This window comes from Macaca mulatta, chromosome 2 (assembly GCF_049350105.2).
Source record: "Macaca mulatta isolate MMU2019108-1 chromosome 2, T2T-MMU8v2.0, whole genome shotgun sequence".
Taxonomy (NCBI): domain Eukaryota; kingdom Metazoa; phylum Chordata; class Mammalia; order Primates; family Cercopithecidae; genus Macaca; species Macaca mulatta.
Window position 1 is genome coordinate 193,484,878 of NC_133407.1, and position 22,765 is coordinate 193,507,642.

Here is a 22,765-nt window from a genome sequence, read left to right on the forward strand (position 1 = left end):
GGACAACAGACATTAACTTTTAGAACACTCTATTAGTAGAATAAGTAGCTTCACTCAGCAAATCACTTTAGGATAACATGTATTTTGAATATGTACTTGCAAGTTCTATGTGGAGAATAATTTATACTGACCCCATGGACTATGTCAATTTTAGAACAATTTCAACACTATAGGTATTTTTACATAGTTGCAGAGGAGTAGCAAGTTATTAACATTAAACTGGAATTTTTAAAAAAGCAAAAGCTACCTCTGCACACATGAACATCTTATGTATTTGTTTACCTCTCAAGACAGGCAAAAACTGTGCATCATGCTAACATTTTAAATTTGACCAACATTTTAAAGCCCCGTATATTTTAAATCTATATTCTGCAAGATTTTGATAAGTCTTAAGTAACACTCAAAAATTAAAATGTACCATAATTTATCATATTCTATTCCAATAACCCTAATTGATAGTAATTTAGGTGACTTAGTTCTCATAATTAAGTAAAATTGAATGTCAATGTTTTTAACCTTTCTACAAACGTCTACAAAGCTCCAGTTAATGTGCTTTCCAGGCTATAACAAAGAAGCATACTGTACCTCTGGCGCTGCTGGTTGTTGCAGATGTGGTTGGGCTGGTTGTTATGGCTACAGTGGTTGTGACTGTTGCAGTGGTAAGGGAGGGGATGATAGTAGTGGAAAGCAAAGTGTTGGGAACATCTGGTGAGTGGAAAAAAAAATATAAACAAAATCATATCATGCAAACAAAAGAGAAACACAAATGATTCAAATTATAAATACATATAACTTATCGAGGTTTAACTTTAACAAGCTTTAACAGAACATCAGGTACAAAACCGACTGTGTCACACAATTCTTGTCATTTTTTTTTCACTTTTTTTCGTGCTCCAACACAAAGCAAAAGCTTGGAGCAATGTTTGAGAATAAGCAGGTTGTTTGCAATATTGAGAGTAAAATGTAAAATGACAAGAATTCATTTGTTCACTGAGTCATTTAAAAAGTTTGACATGCAATAGCAAAAAACATGTAGGTAAAAAAAAAAAAATGACATGCTTTGTCAAAGAAGTAAACAGAACGACACATACAGAAATAAACACATATACCACCATATAAGATTAACAAAATGTTAACAATGAATGTGTAAATGCATGTTAAATGCTTTTTGATTTTTTTTTCTTTTAGGAAGACTTAATGATAGGAAATGAGAGCAATCTTTAGAAACAAACAAACAAAAGAAGCCAATTGTTATTATTATTGTTATTTTGCTTCTCCTGTTCTCACAAATGATGTTAATGCACAGTTTAGAATCTTGCAATTCTTACCCTGTTTAGCTGGTAACGCCTTCTAATAATTTTGCGGTACCTAGGAGTCTTTGGCAAGTATTGAGTCAACTAGCATGGCACCCAATATTCTGAAAGGTTTACGATTTATTTTAATACGGCATACCTAGGAGAGGTTACTGAGCATACACTGGAAGTGTAACACTGAACCTTTAATCCATAGTTTCTAAGTTGCCAAAAGTTAAGAGTAGCTTCAAATACAGAGAAAATAAAACCCAGAAAGAATAGTGTTTAATGCCCAAATCCTCTTTCCTTTCACTCAAAATCAGCTGAAAATATGAAGAGCAGCGCAGAGAACATTGAAACAATACAGCCAGTGTCAAGGTATGAGAACTTCGGTGATATCCTCAGAGAGTCAAATCTTGTCTAAAGTGAATACGCGTGTAATCTACACAGTGAGGAAATTAGAAACAGTTTCCAAATTACCAATAATTACTGTGCTGAGGTTTGATTTCACATGTTTGTCACATAGCTCCCATATATTCTGAGTGTTTGACAGATTATTTTGTATTAAAAAGTTTCCTGTCATTCTCTCAGTTAAAGTCTTTGAGTCACACCAAACATTTTCTAGTACTTTACTGCTGATAAATAGCCCTCCTCACTCTGTAGACTCTACCCGCTGAATTTTCTACACTGGATACACCAGAAAACAGCATGAGATCGCTCTCTTATCTTGAATATTGATGTTTACACCTGTTTTTCGACAGGGAAAATGCTTCCTGGCCAGTCAAATTAAGAAAACAACCTTCTGAAAACTCAGTGGTGCTGCATTAATCACTAGGGACAATGGGTAAAGCCTGGAGTGCGATTTACCATTATCATAAAGTAGAACTGACTTTAATGACATTATAAATGAAGAAAGATGATGTATATGGACAAAGATGCTTCTTGTTTACTAATTGTTATAATGACTCCTTATTTCAAGGTAAGAGTTCTTAAACAGTTTAGGCAGACAGGAGGTAAATGAAAACATTTTCTAAATTTTAAAAAAAATGTGTAATTTTAACTTTTATACATATCTAAAATAGAAAATAATACATTCTTTCTTAGCAAAATTATTTGCTTATTAGGATCTCAAAATATATGCATTTAATAACTGCAAAGGCCAATATCTTCCAAGGATAGCAAATTTAAGAACAAACAATACTATTAGTCGTTTAAAACTCCATGTAAATGAACTGTTATTTCCAAATTTATCACAGATTATAACACGTTGGTTTATTTCCTATCACATAGTCATTTCGAATATGATTGCATTGGATCTTATTCTAATAAGAAAAGTAGTCTTTCAAAATCAGCCCTGTCATTGAATTATTAAGAGAGAGAATACAAATAATGGGATTTCATTTTGGTTTTAGTTTAGGCAATAATAATTACTGTTGTTGTTGTTATTATAGTACTATTTGGAGTCCCCCCCAACCTTGCCTCGGTTATTCCACGTCAAAAAATACAGGTAGTAATAAATCCTGAATTTTTTAAAGACAGTCTATATATTTTCAAGTACTATGAGCATTCTTGTATAAAGCAAACCATATCTTTATTTCTTACAAGTGTAAAAATGCAGTAAGCATACATTTTTCCATAGGTTAATACTCAAATAACTTAAAAAGATAAGGAGTTTTAATAATTGTTAATCCACTTCAAACCAACATCCTTAGAATCTTTTGAAATATACAAATAGACAACATTACAAATTATTATTTACACACAGCCTGGTTCTTTTTTATCTCTTCGGCATCCTCTCTTATCCTCCTCTCCGACTTCATATGTAGCTAAAACCAAATTGACTGAAAGTAATTTGGTGGAAAGTGCCAAAATGACAATCGGGCTTAAAAAATGACTTGTCGTGAAGAAACCTATGCCTGTTACTGTTACATGTTTTTAACTACTACTAGCTTCATTTTGTTCTATGTGTCTTAAAACATTTTTGTTTTTCTAATAATTTTGAGGGTTTTATTCTGTTCTTTCATTATTTGTTAAAGACCACCCCATTATTTCAGCTATATCGTGAAATAGTAAAAGTTAAAATAAGCTAAATATTCAGCACCAGAATATTAATTGGAATAATTGAATAAAATTGAATAATGTAAGATCAATTGAATGAGCTGAAACTCTCTGAAAGACTAGGACAGTTGCATGAAATGTCTGTCTTCTACGTGAACTTTCTACCTGCTCTGCTTTTCGTGCTCTCAGTGTCCCACTAGACAATCCGTTCTTCAAGGGAAGAGCTCTGCCTAGAATTCTGCACATTTTTAAACCTCTTACACTGTTAATGAAAGAAAACTCCATCAAATACGGTACAGGGTGGAAACTGCAGCCCATTTTATCCCTTGTAAGATGATACCACTTAAAATATTCCCCAATATTGAAAATATACTAATTCATACAAAGAGAATTTATACACATGCACACATACATCATAAAAATACTAAATACTGGTTCAGCATTAACTTATTAATTATTTCCATAGGACAAGATAATCCGCAGTTATACTAATATTTTAAGTAATTTGCTTAATATGACATGGCAGTGTCAGTATATCTTAATATATGCCTTATATATTAACATCCTATGATTAATCAAATGATATTTGAACATAGACACCAAGACAACTATAAATAAAACATGGTCAAATTTGTGGCATGTGATGCATAATTTATGAATATTGGAATTTAGAAATGATAACCATCCAATACACAGCTCAATTCGTATATTTCACCTCTGATTTCAACATTGCAAAATATGAGCTCATTTTTTTTTTGTTTTCTTTGGAGAGCATATTAATTTAACCAACTATAAATGCATTTTCCTGAAATAAAAATGTAGTTATAAATGATAGGTTCAGCACTTCGAATTTACAAAAGAAATTAATTGTGTCGTATTATATATTTGTAGTTTGTATTTTTAGATGATGTTAAGGTATAAAGAGTGAAGAGTCAGCAACTGATAAAATATGTAGCTAATAGAAAAGGCATTTGAAAAATGAACTAAGTGAAAGTAACTAAATTTTGTCTACAGCTGATCAGAGAAATTAGTAATTATACATAAATTATTTAGACACAATTTAAATCCAAACAAGATAAATTTCAATGATTCATCAAAATCAGAATTTAAAATACTCTCATTAATATGAAATTTGTTTGCTATCTAATCTAACAATAGTTTTCAGGCTGTTAAAAGTTTTAATCACACTATATAGGAATGTGTAATGATAATTTCTCTGAAATTATGAAATAATAATTATGTGTTTTAAATTTATTTAGCCAATTTATTCTCACCACATGCTAAATACCATCTATCACTGTATACTAAAATAAGTAATACTTGCTAAAATAAATTGATGGTTTTAGATAGGATATGAAATGAATTCATACAGATCCAGTGTTCATTATTTAAACTTTAAATATATCTTTATACATATATTTTATATATGTACACATTTTACATAAATCCTGGACCTCTATCTGTGTGTGTGTGTGTGTGTGTGTGTGTGTGTGTATGTATATATATAAAAAGAAGTTTTATTTAAAAGGAAATGTGAGCCTTGTTATTGACAGGAAACTGAGAAAAGTAAAGATTCTAAGATATGAAAATATCTTCTTATAATTTTGCCTACACATAAAGTTTGAATTATAATAAATTATACTTTTCATTTCACTTGTAACATATATAAAGTACTGTTTTCATGTAAAACATGACATTTGGGAGTATTTCAATAACAAAGAGAAACCCTAAATCTAGTCAATAGAACAATTTCATATTTGGGCAGACAAAGTCTAACTAGGCTGCAAAAGTCATTCATTTGAGTGAATGTTGGGGTGCCAATAAATGCAATGTAAATAATCTGAGTACTTCTATAAGAACTTAGTCACATGCAGAAGTATAATTTCAGCTAAAGCAACACAATTCCCAAATCAGGAAACTAAAATCTGTTTACAGGACCATGGCTAAACGTTAATATGATAAATTCATCAGTCCATCATCTCTTCTGCTCCACCTGCGTGACTGATAGGGACTCCAAAACTGTGCCCACCGTTGTGTTGAGGCAGCCATAACGTTAAGGTTTCCTGGTACAACAGGGGTTAGAGTTTCTCATAGGATACATGTCTGGCTTGTTTTCTTAATGTTTCAAGTGCTGAGTTAACGTAGAGAAAGAAGCTTAAGCCTAGCACACAAGAAGACATCTGCCTCTGACACGAGTGCTTTCCCCCATGACAGAGCTAGACATAGCTCTTTCTGTTCTTTGTGCTGTAGGTTCTCAGAGGCACACCCCGTTTCACATTTGTTTTCTCTTTCATGTCCATCCTTTAAATCCTGGTTCAAATAAGATCTCATATGGAAAGCATGGCCCAGTTCTGCAAAGAGTAATATCTTCCTTCTCTGAGCTTTTAGGCATTTTGCAGACACCCATATACATGTTTGTATTTATGTGTTTACCTCTCCCAATAAACTGTAGGCTCGGCCTTATAAGTTAACATGTTCTTATCTTTTAAAATATCACTTTGTCTTAGACAAATATACTCTGAGCCAATCCCTCATTAGCTTTTCATCTCAGAATAGCCACCCTTTCTTGATACCTAGCAAAATGCTTCTCTCACGTCTCAGCCTGATTCCTACCTGCTTTGTGAACACTTCCTTGACTAAGTCCCACCTAATTTCCTTTCACCAATCATTGTACTTTTTGAGTTTATCTACTGCTTCCTTCACTTTGTCCCACCCATACCCCCATGACCAATAATGCTTCCATTCACGACATGCTGCTATGGGAAGACCCAGAGTCATGTGTATCCCACTAGCTCCATATCCATTTCTGTCCCGCAGTAGAAAACACAAATTAAACATGTGCAATGTTATAACAACATTTTCAAATTTGCTCTAGTTTACATAATCAATTTGTAAACTCTACTATTTTAGCTCTCTTTACTAATATATTATGCAGTACACTGTAACTCAAAGTTCTTCATAAAATCTGGAGTTGGAAATTGAGAAGCTGTAACATTCATTTGATACTTGACATATATTGCTTGCATTTTTTTTTCATGAACAAATGAGAGTAAGATAATAGAGAAAATGAACTTCGTGGTAAACTTTTGGGCTTCATCAGGGTGCCTAGCTCTATGCTTTCAATGTGGTAGCCCCTTTTCGTTTATCTCTTTTAAGAGATGGGGTCTTGCTGTGTTGCCCAGGCTGGAATGCAATGGCTATCCACAGGCATGGCCATGGTGCACTACAGTTCTGAACTCCTAGACTCAAATGATCTTTCTGCCTCAGCATCCTGAGTAGCTCGGACTACAGGTATGTACCACAGCGTTGGAGATGACAGGTGCTTTATCAATAATGTCACTCCTGGTGATAACGATCCCAGTAGATATGGAATAGAATAGTATCATTCTTAAAAATATGAATCAGCAACAGAAGCTTATACATGTTTAATCCCTGAAAAAAGTTGCTATTCCTTTTATCATGTGTGAGGTGATTTTCTGTAATTCCTGTTAAGAGTCTTCCAGTCTAAATGAGTATTAAAAAAAATAAAAATGCAGCATACAGAATAATTCTACATTCTAAATGCAGATTTTCAGTGTTTTTAAAAGTGTTAGAGCTCTAAATCATATCATCCAATTAAAAACAATAGAAAAGTGTCCTTTTCTTTATATTCTAATGAAGGATTTTTTTTAAAAATGCCACCATTATTTTGTTATTGGAGCTTATTAGAGCACAACAGATCCTGTATAACCTTGTCAAAATGAAATCACTTTCAACAAGCGCGTATACGATAACCTGAAGAGTGGTGCGGCACCTTTTTTCCAATAACGAGCTTTTCAGGTTAAAGGCATGTTCTGTTCTCTACAAATGCAGTGTACAATAATTTCTAACTTGTCAACCTGTTTTGTTTTCTGGCAGTTTCTCTTTTTAAAAATGGCATTCAGAATGGATTTTCGAAACAAAATTAAGTCTAAAGAGTCTCAGAAGCCCAAGCTGCTTGTTTCTCTCCAAGGACTAGTGTTCAATAGGGAGAAAAAATGGTTACCATTTAGTCTGGAATCCATATGTTTACTTTCTTTCTGCTTTATGTCACTAATGCCCTCCCCCAGGGGTGATCCCAGGATGATAAAGAAAATAAAAACTAAGAGTTATCAGTGGAGATGTAGAAGTGTTAGAACTTGAGGTATATCATTAGAATTATTATGGTAACGTGTCTTTTTTGGTGAAAGATATTCACATTTCCCTATCTTAAAAAATAATAGGGCATTTTTCCTTACTACTAATTGCACTGACTGACATTGGAAACAATGGTAAGAGGAACATTTACTTTATTTGCTTTTGCCTGTGCAAAAAAGAAGAATATTTATCTGCTCCCATTATGCTCAGCTACATGCAGCAGCCTATTTGGATCACAGCGTAAAAGTGGATAACAGCACCAAGGCTCTTACTTAAATGATAACCACCAGGTTGAGAAGGTCCCAACTCACCAGTACATGCCTCCTCCTCAACAGTCATATAGTAACTTCATAAAAAGGAACCCTTTTAAAAAACATATTTGAATAAATCCTTTTTCATCCTTCTGGATAGCTTCCCCTGGTTTCTCATACTAAATGGAATCCTTATACAAGAAAAAAAAGCTGTTCTTAAAAAATGAAAAGTACTGCAATTTTAAACTGTAGGCGGTAACTGTCAGTTCTATGTAATTACAAGAAAAGTTTATGAATAAAATCAATGCATTATTTGAAAAAATGTATGCATTTTTTCTTTTATAGTACTTTTTTACATTTCAAACTGACAAAAGTAAAGTGAAATTTAAAGTATGAAAAAAATGCATTTGCAGTGGATTATCCCATATTGTTTAACTCCGCCTACTTCAATATTGTGAGCCTTTTCCTACTCTTTGCTTAAAATACTCTACCTAAAAGTAAATCACATGATTTGGTCCAATACTTTAAGTTCTGTGAAAATGTAAGAGAATATTACTGTCATCCATTAAAAGAAAAGCGTAAATCAACTAAGAATAAACACAAGGAGAACGGTGATATAGTAGAAAAATCCTGACTGAGAAATCCAAATAGTTTGATTTTTCATGTAGGCTCTGTGATAAAGTAGCTGAGAGCCATTTTGAATGTCATTTAACCTCTATGCATCTATGCTTCCTCATCTAAAAATTGAAGACTTTCCACCTGTTCATTTCTATAAATCCTTTTGGACCAAGTTTTTAACCAGTGATGGATCAGAGTTGATCTTCTAAAACCGAAACACTTTCACTCAAAAACTTATACACGTAAAAATGTTTGCACATGACTTCAGGACATATGAGAGTCCATAAAGGTGTTGGTTCAGTTTCAAAATGCAATGAAGTAAATACATTTTTTGCCTCCTATTCTGTAATTATCCCAACTGCAAAATAATCTAATGTGTACTAGAAAAAAATATATTAATATTAATGTTATTTTTAAAATATTAATGTCAGTGAACATTTCAGAATACAAAAATCACTCTTCCCCGTAAGCCATCCATATTTAAGTATAACATGCTTATGATTACAAACTGTTTTAAGATGTCTTGTATGACTTTTGTTTTCCATTTTAATCTTTTATTCTGTAAAATAGTTGCTTAACCCATATTAGGTTACATTTTTATGCTACTCTATAGATTTATCACTATGTAACTTACCTGAAATATGTTTCAGGTTTATCTTGATACTGATTCTTATTTAATATATAAATTCCATCAAAGATTAAAGTAGATTCCAGAATCCTGAACCAACATTTTTGAGGATTAACTAAACTGTGCTGCATTTTGGAGGGTGAAGAGAGTACTATGCACACAGCACTTATGTTAGTGAATTCTAATTTTGACATACATGTTTGTTAGCTACCAGTTTTTAAAAGTAATAAAGTGAATCCCAGTGCAATATTCTATATAGCAATACAAAAGGTTAATTAAATAAATATTAAATGAGAAGGTAATAATGTTTCAAAGATTGTTATCATCTTGCTAACCTATAATTTAAGAAAACCATGAATGTCTATTTACAGGTACTTTTTGCACATGCATATTAATAAATAGGTCCGCTTTGACATATCCTTAGAACACAATCCCTGAATAAAACTAAATAATGGTAAGAAGAATTGTGACTAAACACCGACTGAGCTTCACTTTTAATATCCGTTCCTATCACCTGTATTCCTAATGGTCAGAGCTCTCATGAGCAGCAAGGTCTCTCGTATAAAAGGTTAAATTTCAGTTAGCAAAGTCATTTAACTTTTCAAAACGATGAAAACACATGCTTGGGGTCAATCGCATAACTCTTTAATTGCAAAGATTTGTATTAGAAAAATTAATCTATGCACAGTTATTTATGTTTTGAATTACTTACTTCTATAAGTAAGGCACATTTCACATGGGTTGCTAAGTAAATACATCTTTTTTTTTCAGTATGGGATAAAAACTAAAGGTTATTATTTTGGTGACCAAGGAATATCAATTATTTCCCTGATTTTGTCCAGAAGTCAAGGCTGTTTGTGTGTATGTGTGAGTGTATATATACACGTATATATACACACACACATATCTGTATATATATGTGTATAGATATACACACACATATATCTGTATATATGTGTATAGATATACACACAGGCAACTATATTTTCATATATATGTGCATATATGCAGACATGGGTATGTACGTGTATGTGTGTATGTATACACACACACACATATTGCTTCACTAAAGTTTCTTCTCTTGAAAACAGGGAGGGACAGACAGAAACATTTAAATATTAAATAAATATTTATTGAGCACCTACTATTTAGAAGGCAGTGTTCTAAGAGCTAGCGGTATAGAAATAAACAAGATGCGTGAAATGTCTGCTTCCAAGGAGGTCATAGTCTAGCGTGAGGACATAGAATGTATTCACATATACAGATGCATACATATGTGTACATATATATGCATATGTATATATACACACGCAAGCATGTGTATACACACAAACAGCTAAACTATCACATAATAATATATGCCTTGTAGAGTATTTAATTGAAGTGATATGTGACTGGGGGACAATTTAGATGGTAGTGGACAAAAAAGGCCTCATTGAGAAATACCATTTAATCTGAGATCTGAATCAGAAATCAATCTTGCAAAGATCAGCATTTCTGGCAGCATTCCTTGTGCATCTTGGACAAGCATTCCAGGCAGAGGCAAAATGTCTAAAAAGAAAATGACCTTGACAACTTAGAGGAGTTGAAAGAGGACCAGAGAGACAGAAGTGGGTTTGTGAAGAGTGATGAGAGATGCCACCGATACAGGCAGCAGCCATCAAATGCAGGGCTTGGAAAAGTAGGACAATGAGGGTTTGGGTTTTATACTAAGCATGATGAAATACCTTTGTATAAGTTTAAATGGGGAAATGACATGAAGAGATATGCATTTAAAACGTTTATATGTTGAAGCTGTGTGAGACAGAGATCGAAGGTGTGGGAGTGTGGAAGCAGGGAGCCTATTAGGCAATACTTTAGTAGTCTAAGCCAGAGAGGATGATGGAGAGAAGTGGCCACACTGGGAACGTGATTTGGAAGCAACGTTGATGGAATTTCGTGATGAATTGGAGAGAAGGGTAGAATAGAATCAAGGAAAATTTTTAGATTATAGACGAGTACATATGTTGTTACAATACTTGTGAAAACTATACTGTAAGAAGCTACAATGCAGGTTTTATGTAAAAAATCTATATCTTCTATTTAGGAATGTCATTGTTTCTGAAAACTGATGCCAAAATTTCCACCCATGGGCCATTGCATATTGCTTGAAATCTCTAACAAATGAGCCAATTAACACACATATACTTGGGTAGAAGAGCTCTGTACATTTTGGTAAAGCTACAGCCTGGTCTTATTTCCACATAAACAAGTATAGAAGGACTAAGTGTCACAGATTCGATCCTTCTCTTTACCTTATTTTATACTACAACTGAGAGAAAAGATTATATGTAAATAAGGTGAGAAAATATTTTTTAATGATGAATTTTTTTAGTGATAGAAGGCAAGAATGAGGGTTTTTTTCCTTTGTGCATTTCAGTCTGTGATCCATGTAGCACACAGAAATATTTATTTCAGAATGGTATCTCTCAACAGAATTTTTACTCTAAAAGCAGAAACCTTAATGTATTTACTTTATGCTCATCTTAAAACAGAGACGTATAATTAAGCCTTAACTCTGTGTTGAGTGTGCCCACACACATACACCTTTTAAAATGTTTTGTAAGGAAAATAGTGCTCCTGTCTCCACCATTTTATGCCATTCCATTTCTCTCTGCAGAGTTCAACAGCATATTCATCCAGTCAGAGGTACACCTTTCCTACAGGCATCAGAACTCTCCCTGCTTATTCATGTCCAGAAATGATAGCGTTTTATCTCAGCGATTAAAGAAGATACTGTTTTAAGAATCATCCAACTAGTTACTGCCTGGAAACTCTCAACCAGAGATGAGAGCAGCAACCATAGGGCTCTTCCATTAGCACACCATTTGTTGCTCTGTATGGATGTTTTTTCCATCCTTTTTTCCCTCCACTGTATATTTTCCATCTGTGCTTCTAAGAAAAATGCTCCAAAGGAAAAATGCTCATTATGAGTACACAGAATTAACTTACCAACTGGTAGTTCTGTTTCCATGTGAAAGAACAGATTTTACTTGAATCCCTTTTTAATGTTTGCTAGGCTTTACATCTGTCTGTAATCCAGGCTTCTTTTTTTCCTTCCCCACCCACTCATAAGAGCTAGAAGATGTACTCTCCTAGTTCGCAGTGTGTTGTAAAGATCACCTTGCCTAAAAAAATCATGTAGCCTCTCAATACTTCTAGATGTTTTGTTGCTGGATAATTTAACAGTAAATGCACGTTGCAGGGGCTGGCAACCTTCTAGCCCAGCTACACTTTTACTATGAAGCACAGAAGGACATTTTTCATTGTATTGTGAGGAAAGTTCTCAGATCATTGATAATCATGACATGAATACATGACAGATATATCTCTGTAAGATAAGGGATGTATTATTATAATCATATTTGCTTAGTTCTATGGCAAGAACATTTTAAAAGCCAATTTAAGGTATTACTTTATGATGTTCCTAATCTGTTGCTTAATGATTACTGCATTCCCTGACATATATATTATTTTGCTAAATTTAGGGTCAAGTACTGATAACTCTAAAGCAACTGAATTTATGTTTTGCGCATCTGGTACATATTTGAAAAAGATGATAGATGGTTTGGAAATGTCTGTTAAAGTGAAAGAAAAGATACCGTCCATGATTCAATTTTTCCTCTCCCATAGTAAGCAAGTTAACTGAAATGGAGACTCACTATCCAGGATAGAAGAGGGGACCTGGGTTTACCCACAGTCCCTGAAAATGATACATGTCTACATGAGCAACAAAGCTTGCAAGTTTGGCTGGATGCAGCAGTCTGTAATATCTATGTGTACAATCTTCTGTCTTTGAGTGTTTTTTGACATTTATTATTAACAATAAAAGCTGAGTGAAATGAAAGTAGCAATCTTATTGATTCTTAGGAGCTAGAAAGGCACATTTAATAGCTTAATACCTTTTAGTAGACCAAAGCACATAGAGATCTCTAGCAGTAATATTCTCTGTTAAAATTCTAAAACTCCAGAACACTCTTTTTTAAATAATGAATCCTACCAACTAACAATAAAATATGATGTATCCTATTCTCTATATATCTTACTTCTGAAGTAAATTATCCTGGAAACATAAAAAGCAGTATCTTATTTCCATCACTGTTCAATAGATAAATAAACAAATAAATAAAACAAACCGTAACAGTCAAGTGATATTTTAGAGAGACCAAGATTATCAGAAATTGTGATAAACTGATTAGCAGGACAGAAATATAAGCAAATCTTGATTCAAATTTACTATATAGTATCATAATACTAATTATAGAGATTTTACTTATCTTACATGGTTGTAAAGATAAAATTTGCTAGAAACACAAAATACATACATGTAAAGAAAAAAATCTGTGGAAAGGTGCATAGTGGGCAATTTCATTCTAAATGATAGCAAGAGTTAAGATAATAAAGGAGTGATGAATTGTTATAAAACTTACTTGTACAAGGAGAAAATAATGAAGTAAGGGAATAAGTTAGCACAGTGGTAAAATAATTTTAACACTCATGTAGGGTTACTATGGTAAAAGGAAAAGTAAATTTGGAAAGGAAGGGGGAATATTACAAAAAATTTTTTGAATAGTGCATCTCAACTCTGCTATAACTGTGAGATAACATGATTTCTCCTCCAAAGCTCTAATCATTATCCTTGCTATCCGTGTCTACAATCTGGACCTGCTATTGATAGTATAGCTATTGGTAGAAGGAGAAATTAGTTGCTAATTTTTCTGCTGGTATTACTGTATTTCTTCCGAGATCCTCGGGAAGGTTTTGAGCATGAAGGTGACATTAAAGAGTTGCAGCATCTCTGTCCATTTCCCATTTGTATTTTGAGGAGTGGTTATTAATTTCTCTGATGAGTTTAAAGAGAGGTAAAAGAGACATTGGGAAAGTTAAGAGGGAAGAAGTTTAGGGTTTGGAGTATGTGGTAATTCACGTTTCTCACTTTCCATAGATGTTCTTTCTCAAAGCTTCCCTGGTGCTGTACATTTCTGACACTTTTATGAGTGTATTTTTAATCAATTGATGATAAATAGAAGAACATACATTGCTTCCAATCACAAAATAGAAATAGTATAGTACCATTGGTCATTCCCTATATCCATTCCTTGCATGATAAAATGGTATCATCTGCTATGTTCTCTACAGTGAATGGATGCAGATCCGGGTAGTTTCTGCTTGAAGATTAGATATTCAGCCTATATTCTCTGAACTTAATGTTGCATCAGAGAACAAGGGTGACTATAACTTATGTCTTGCTTTGTACATGGTCAGTTTGTTAAATTGTTGAGTTTTAAGACATTTTCTATCTCATATGAAAATTTAGAATTTTCTCATTTTTCAATAGCATTAACCTAATTTGTGTTCTGGGTAGCTTTCAGGGAAGATTATGAGCAATAACTGTATGCAACTCATGGGCAAGTTTCTTACCAGAGCCTTGGAGTTTGATTGCCCTTGGTATAATAAGACTACTAGAAATATAGTAAGAAGAATAGTCTAATTTATCATATATCCGTATAGCTGGCACTTTGCTGAGTAATTCTATTTACAATGTATGTCATATTATAAATGAATTTATTAATTTATAATAATATTTATCATAATATTTATATTACTTTAAATATTTATTATATTTATAATATTTATAAATAATGGTGATATGTTACTAGTTTTAAACATTCCATACGGTTGGAACTACACAGATTGTGAACATCTACCACATTGTATGACCATCTTCCTATAGCTCCCTATAACTCTTCTATTTTGTGTTACAATTATCTAAATGCTTAGCTTATCTTCCACACTAAACTATAATCTTCGTGTTTGTTATTTACATTTGCTCCTTTGCACCTGGTAGATAAGTACTAAATATCTATTGAGTGAGTGAATTAATTTTTCTCTTGATCCTAGTTCTTCAAATGTTAAGAATAGCAATGGGTCAAGATATTCAAAGCCATTAAAACTATGAATATAATCATCTGTTGTAAATAAATAAATAGTATGACAACAATAATCACAAGAGATATACTTCAATATTTTGATAAAGAAGCAAATCGAAACTACCGTGCTTAGAGGAATTAATTAGTATAATTATGGCGGCTAATTTTAACAGATAAATTTTTCCATTGCCAAGCTTGTTCATAAAATGTGCTACTTTCTTTCTTAATGGAACCTCCACAGTGCAAATGTTTCATAAGCATGATGTTTAATCTTACAGGTATTAGTGTGGTGACTCTGGTTAGGCCTTTCATTGAGGATACATTTTAGACTGGCAGTTTTAAATTACTACATGTGGTCCTAATGCTGAAACTTTTAAAGGTGTAATTAGGAGGGAGTGGAGGAATCACCAGTGTCTCTAACACAAAATGTCAGTGGTTTTAACAATTAAATGTGGTAGCGTTTAAATCATGCACTTCCATTGACACCCAAACAATAAAATCTAACTATTAAGATGGCATCCAGATAGTAGATGATTTCACAGGAAAGTGCTCAGACCTCCATCAAGTTAAGAATCAATAGCATCTAGGCAATTGTGGTGGAGTCAAAGACACAGGTCGCAGCTCGTGAAAAACCCTCTGTACTGGAGCTGTATTCAATTATCACCACTAATGTAAAATCAACCTTGGTATAAAAGATAAAAGGGTAAAGTTCTCACAAATGATCACTTATCGCTCCATTCCAAAATGCATACAGCATTCATTATAGATCGAAATGCCACTCAAATTTCATCATTTAGTATGGTTTTGAAACAGCCAAACCATTAACCGAAGAGAGTAGCTTTTTATATTTATACAACTAGTGACTAATGAAACATTATACCCAGTGTGCAAAGGGGAAAAAACCTTTATTTTGCAATGAACCCAACTGGTGCCCCTTTTAAACACAGCATAATATGGTTTCACTGTTTCATTGAGCCTCTCATTACTTGTGTCAATAATCCTAGGTAAACCACTGTTGAACTTCACAGCATTTATCTAGCAGCATGAATAGCATTAATCTATGGGGTGCTTTTGATGAATTGTAGTTCAAAAAGCAAAGCCAAAAATGACTTCTCACAAAGTGCTTAGGGAAGTATTTATTAGAAACATGTCAACTGCCAACTACCTGAAGGTAGCTTGGCTGTTTAGGAAATCATGCTGTTGGCTAGCTTGCAAACACTGAGAAGATATATGAATTTTCCTGACTTGAACTCCTTTAAAAAATGATATACTTTTCATTTTGGTATATTATTTTTTCTGTCACTTCTCTTCTAGTTCTCAATATTTTATGTCATATAGATTTTGACACAATGTGACATGGTCTACAACACGTCCCCAGGTTCTCAGAAACTGTTAGGTGAGAGAAGCACTTGGAAAATTAAGGTGAATCATATAGGCTACACTTTCCCTATATGACTGCATGATCTAAACATCCAGGGAGCATCAACTGAAATCTACTCTTGGATCCTGCTCTAAGGATCTGACTTACTTTCCTGACACACCCGGTGGTTGTAACATTCTCTCTGGCAGAAAGGCCAGCAGGGTTTGTCTACAGGGATTACCACATTTAAATCCAATTTACCAGTCTAATTTGATTAGGCTAATTTTTCCAAAGTTGAATTTTGTACAATTCATGAAGGGCTAGAAATTAAACTGTTAGTTCCACTATTTTCTGGATGTTTTACACGAATAGCCTATTCACTGTGAGCCTTTCGTTGCTTACCATAGCAGAGCGGTATTAAGTACTGAGAGATCTTATACAATAATACAATTTGAAAATAGGAAAACTGCATATTGACTGAAAATATCAATTTTTTCCAACTTTGGCAAAATGAACAAAATGAACATCTATGAAAAATAACACGCATTTAATTATTTTTTCCCTAAAATTAATCTCTTTACAAAGAAATAGACTAGACTCCCAAAATTCTTTTTGGAAAGGTATGGAACAAACACGTACTTCTTTCAGTATTCCATATGTGGATTTAAGGGAAAGATGTCAAATAAACATATTTTGTCCATCGTTTCTAAGATTCAGGATTTGTGACAGCGCTGTGTTATATACAATACTCATTTAGTATACTGTAATATTATGTTGAATATAATACTAGTCCCAGGAAAGTTTTCTTGGTGAAATATGATGGAAATCTTACATTGGCTAATGGCTCTTCCTAGTGGAGATTCACAATGCACCCTGACATATACAATAAAGTCTGAGGAGTACTACAGTAAAGAAACCTGACTAATTTATTTATTGCAATATTCATCAATCTCATAAAAATTCATCTCCATCTAACAATATCTAAAAGAAGCTACCTTATTAAAAACCCATTGTGTCATTTGAAAGTTGGAAAAAACAGAAATTGTATTCACTCATGGGGACTCGTATTTCTTTTTGCGATTTTGTTATATGTACTCATATTGTGCGATAAGTATCGTCAAGAAAAGTCTGTAAGAACTTTAAATTATTGTTCACATGAAAGTAATGCAGTTATTGTTAATATTGTACACTTCTATTTTTGCTGCATTTCAATGACACACTGTCATTCTTTGTGAAACCAAATTACAGAAGTTATAAAGTATATGTTTATGATAATATAACAAAAATTAGCTTAACGGATATGTAATTTCCATGATTCCGGATTATAAATGAAAGCATTTGTTTATAGAATTTAAAGACAATCAACCAGGTGTGATGGCTCACACCTGTAATTCCAGCACTTTGGGAAGCCGAGGCAGGCTGATGGCTTGAAGCCAGGAGTTCAAGAAAAGTCTGGTGAACATGGCAAAAACCCATCTCTACTAAAAATATAGTGGTGCACACCTGTAATCCCAGCTACTAGGAAGGTGAAGCATGAGAATCACTTGAACTCAGGAGGTGGAGGTTGCAGTGAGCTGAGATCACGCCACTGCACTCCAGCCTGGGCAACAGAGCAAGACTCTGCCTTCAAAAATAAACAAATAAATAAATAAAAATGAAATAAAGACGATCATTAATATAGTTTATGAGCCAACATATAAGAAGTATATTTATAATTGAGAAAGCTTTTCATGAAAAAACTTATGTATGTTTTAATTTTATCAATCTGACCGGGAATATATTAATATTAAATCTTGGAGATACTTATGAGATGTTCTTCTGAAATAAAAAGAAACTGTGCAATTTTGTTTACTGTGCTTAAAATTTTGATATATTTAAAGTTTTTCAAGTTATGCATCCTTTCACATATAATGTTTTCAAAAAGGTACTCACCATGCACAATGAGAACATACTCTGCGCTGCTTTGGCCAATCGTGTTTGTGGCTTCACATCGATATGTACCATTATCCGTTTTGTTCAGGAAAAGAATGTTTAGCTCCCTACCACTCACAACCATTCGGTCAGGATCTGGTAATTCTCCGCCATCCTTTGTCCACAAAACAGGTTCTGGCCTATTGGATTGAAACATGCACGTAGATAGCAAAAATAAGAAATGTTACATATCTGTGAATTAAGTAAATCAATCAATTTTAAGTACTTAACACGTATTTTGTACATAACCATATGCTAACTTCTATAAGATACTAAAAGGACCATCACACTCACTCAAAAGAGTTGGAGGTATAGCAAATATAATCTGCTTCTATCATATTTAATTAAGGAGATATGTATTCAGAGACTAATTTGTTGAGTCACTGTAGCAGTCACTTCTGGTTACCCGCTCAAGTCCTGTGGTCCAGATTCTGCTGCTAATGGCTCACACCCCACATTGGAAGACTGCCCTTAGGCTATTGGGGATAAATCTTCCTCAGATGTATTTGGATATAAGTAAACATAAATATTTATATTTATATATAAATATATATTTCATAAATATTTATATTAAAATATGAATATAAATATATAACGAATAATTAATATTTATATTATAATAAATAATAATAAATATATAAGTATTTATAGTCATACATATAAATAAATATAAAATATAAAATAAATATTAAAAAGATAAAAATCTTTGCACTTAGGGCCACCCCTGTGGCACAGCTTTGCTTGAAAACACCTGAATCTTCTCCATTTCACCTCTGCTGCTTTTCTCATTCTTGTAGAGGTTTTTACTGTGAGTTTTCTTTTAACAAAACTCCTGCAAAGGATCCCTATCTCAAAACATGCTTTTAGAAAAGAAACAATAAATGAATCATAGATTCCCCTCTTCAAAAATTTCAGTCTTCTGTAATAATTAATGATAGAAATAGTTGTTAATATCTATTACCATCTGCTAGTTGCTATCCTAGGTGCTTTATATTTATTTTCTATAATTCTCAGAAGAACACTTTGATGAATGTTACTTTTTAAAATATCCTGCACATAAGAATATAGAAGAGAGAAGTATTCAAATCCTGGCCTTCCTCTATAGTTGATGTTTCATCCACTACCTCCTGCTTTCTAACATGATGAATGTTTTTCTAGACTTAGTATGACAAGTTTTCTAATTTAAGCATAATTTTATCACATGGAATCATTTTCTCAAAAGCTTTGTTAAATTTGATAGAAGTATTGAATTTATTTTATGTTATTGTGAATACAATTGGAACAGAGGCATTGAGTAAGTCATGTCTATGGCTATGGCATCCTTTCTAAGAGGAAGGATATATACTATTCTAACAAAATTTTGTGGAAGGGAAAAAAGTTGTGAAAAACAATAACAAATATTGTAAAGAATATCCAAACAAGCAGATTGGCATTGGGATAAAGGAACTGATCATCAAGTGTTTAAGTACCGGAAACACTTGAAGAGTGTGATCTTGTAATGTAAGAAATATGTATTTTGTCTCCTCCCCAGCTCCTAACATAGTGCTCCTGAAGCCCGATAGACAGGGGTGATAGCAGAAATTTTTGTTCTATTTAGCCTTTGACCCCAGTTCCTGACAAGAAACTTGTAAGACCTTTATACAGTCATATGCCACTTAACTTTGAGGATATTGTCTGAGAAATGTGTCATTAAGTGATTTTGTCATTGTGCAAACACCATAGACTACATTTACACAAACCTAGATGGCATAGCCTACTACAAACCTAGGCTGTATGCTATAGCCTATTGATTATGCTATAAACTTGTACATCATGTTACTGCTCTGAATACTGGAACAAGTTGTAACACAATGGTAAGTCTTTGAGGGTATAGACATGGAAAATGTATAGTAAAAATATAGTGTTATAATATTTTGGGACCACTATCCTGTAGGTGGTGCATCATTGATCAAAGTGTTGTTATGTGGTGCATGACCGTAATTTCCTGAGTGACAATAGTCTCTGACACAGAGCTTCTAAGTCTCTTAGAATTTCCTGATAGGAGAATCTTTTGCTCTGAGATGCTCCTATGAGATGTTCTAATCAGAAGATTCTGATGGGCTCCTAGGCAGCTTGCTGGGTAATTACGGGTTGGAACTTTCAGTCCTATTTTCCTTTCAGCCTCCAGGGAGCTGAGGTGACTGAAGGTTGAGACAATCATCAGTGGTCAATGATACAACCAATGATGCCTACCTAATGAAGCCCCCACACAACCAAAAGGACGGATTTAGAGAGCTTCTGTATTGCACAGCATGCGGAAGGTCCAATATGGAGGCATGCCAGGAGAGGGCATGGAAGCTCCACTCCTCTTCCCACATACCTTGCCCTATCCATCTCCTCATCTCGCTGTTCATCAGTTGACTTTGTAGGGGAAAGATAGATAGATAGATAGATAGATAGATAGATAGATAGATAGAGATATAGATATAGATATAGATATAGATATAGATACAGATTTTTTTTTTAAGTTCCACAAAACGTGTGTAGAACATGCAGGCTTGTTACATAGGTATACTTGTACCATGGTGGTTTCCTGCACCCATCAACCCATTATGTAGGTTCCCTCCCCTCACCCCCGACCCTGCAACAGGCTCTGGTTTGTGTTGTTCCCTTCCCTGTGTCCATGTGTTCTCATTGTTCAACTCCCACTTATGAGTGAGAACATAAAGTGTTTGGTTTTCTGTTCTTGTGTTAGTTTGCTAAGGATGATGGCTTCCAGCTTTATTCATATCCCTGCAAAGGACATGATCTCATTCCTTTTTATGGCTGCATAGTATTCCACGATGTATATGTGCCACATTTTGCTTATCCAGTCTGTCATTGATGGGCATTTGCATTGGTTCCAAGTCTTTGCTATTGTAAATAGTGCTGCAATAAACATATGTGTGCATGTGTCTTTATATTAGAACAATTTATATTCTGTTGGGATTGCTGGGTTAAATGGTATTTCTGGTTTTATATCATTGAGGAGTTTGTGTCTTTACATTAGAATGATTTATATTCCTTTGAGTATATATCCAGTAATGGGATTGTTGGGTTAAATGGTATTTCTGGTTCTAGATCCTTGAGGAATCACCACACTGCCTGCCACAATGGTTGAACTAATTTACATTCCCATCAACAGTGTAAAAGCGTTCCTATTTCTCCACAGCCTTGCCAGTATCTATCGTTTCTTGACTTTTTTATAATCGCCATTCTGACTGATGTGAGATGGTACCTCATTGTGGTTTTGATTTTCATTTCTCTAATGATCAGTGATGTTGAATTTTTTTTCATATGTTTGTTGGCTGCATAAATGTCTTATTTTGAGAAGTGCTTGTTCATATCTTTTGCGCACTCTTTGATGAAGTTGTTGTTTTTTATCTTGTAAATTGGTTTAAGTTCCTTGTAGAATCTAAATATTAGACCTTTGTTAGATGGGTAGATTGCAAAAATTTTCTCCCATTCTGTAGGTTTCCTGTTCACTCTAATGATAGTTTCTTTTGCTGTGCAGAAGCTCTTTAATTTAATTAGATCCCATTTGTCAATTTTGGCTTTTGTTGCAATTGCTTTTGGCATTTTCATCATGAACTCTTTGACCATGCCTATGTCCTGAATGTGATTGCCTAGATTTTCTCCTAGGTTTTATGGTTTTGTAATATTCTTTATAATTAATGAGTAAATATAAGCAAAGTGTTTCCCTGAGTTCTGTGAGCTATCCTACCAAATTAACAAAACCCGGGAAGGAAGTCACAGGAATCAGGGTTGGTAGGCAGCTGGTCAGAAGTACAGGTAACAGCCTAGTGCACGTGAGCGGCATCTGAAATGGGAGGCAATCCTGTGGGACTGAGACCTCAATCTGCAGTGTAACTTATACATGAATTGAATTACATGACACCCAATTAGTGGTGGGGAAACTGTTGGGAATATACATTTTGGTGGTCAGAGACAAAGTGTTGTAGTAAACGTGTAAGTATAAAGTAGTAAACAGTTCGGTTTCTCCTGTCTTCGGAAAGATAAAAAACAAAAAGGGAGGGTAATTGTATCAGATCTAGATCCATGAACATTCTGAAAGAGCATTATATGATAACAAGTGAAGAAACTAGGTGCATAAAATATTGGAAAAATATAGTAATGTGTATTATTTAATTAGATAGACAAATCACTCCCCTAGTATCCTTAATAAAAGCCAAATCATTAATAGTTCGCAACTTGCTTCATTTATCCCAAATCTTTTAACTGCTATTTGAATTTACCAATTCTTATTTTATAACAGGGTGGATTGTCTGGACATCCTTAACATCTCTTGAAGGAGCAAAAGATGATAAAATAAAACTGATTTGTAGCAATGTAGAAATCTTGTCCTTTCCACAAAGTTACATAAGACCCATATTAAAATAGCAGTTATACTGGTGATACTTTGGGGTTTAGAACATTCATCTTTA

The 22,765-nt window shown here is 33.7% G+C and overlaps 1 protein-coding gene across 4 annotated transcripts in view; it reads right to left on the minus strand.

Moving 5' to 3' along the window:
- The window catches only part of CADM2 (cell adhesion molecule 2), a 1,080,890-nt gene that overhangs the window by 71,296 nt on the left and 986,829 nt on the right, over positions 1-22,765 (minus strand). For 2 of the 4 annotated variants that reach the window (XM_077994318.1, XM_077994317.1), the window contains 2 exons: positions 18,264-18,442; positions 586-705 (listed from right to left, as the gene is read on the minus strand). In XM_077994318.1, coding sequence (XP_077850444.1) covers positions 586-705; positions 18,264-18,442 — 299 coding nt within the window. The remainder of the gene's footprint in view (positions 1-585; positions 706-18,263; positions 18,443-22,765) is intronic. The other 2 variants (XM_028844723.2, XM_015129147.3) reach the window with 1 other exon arrangement.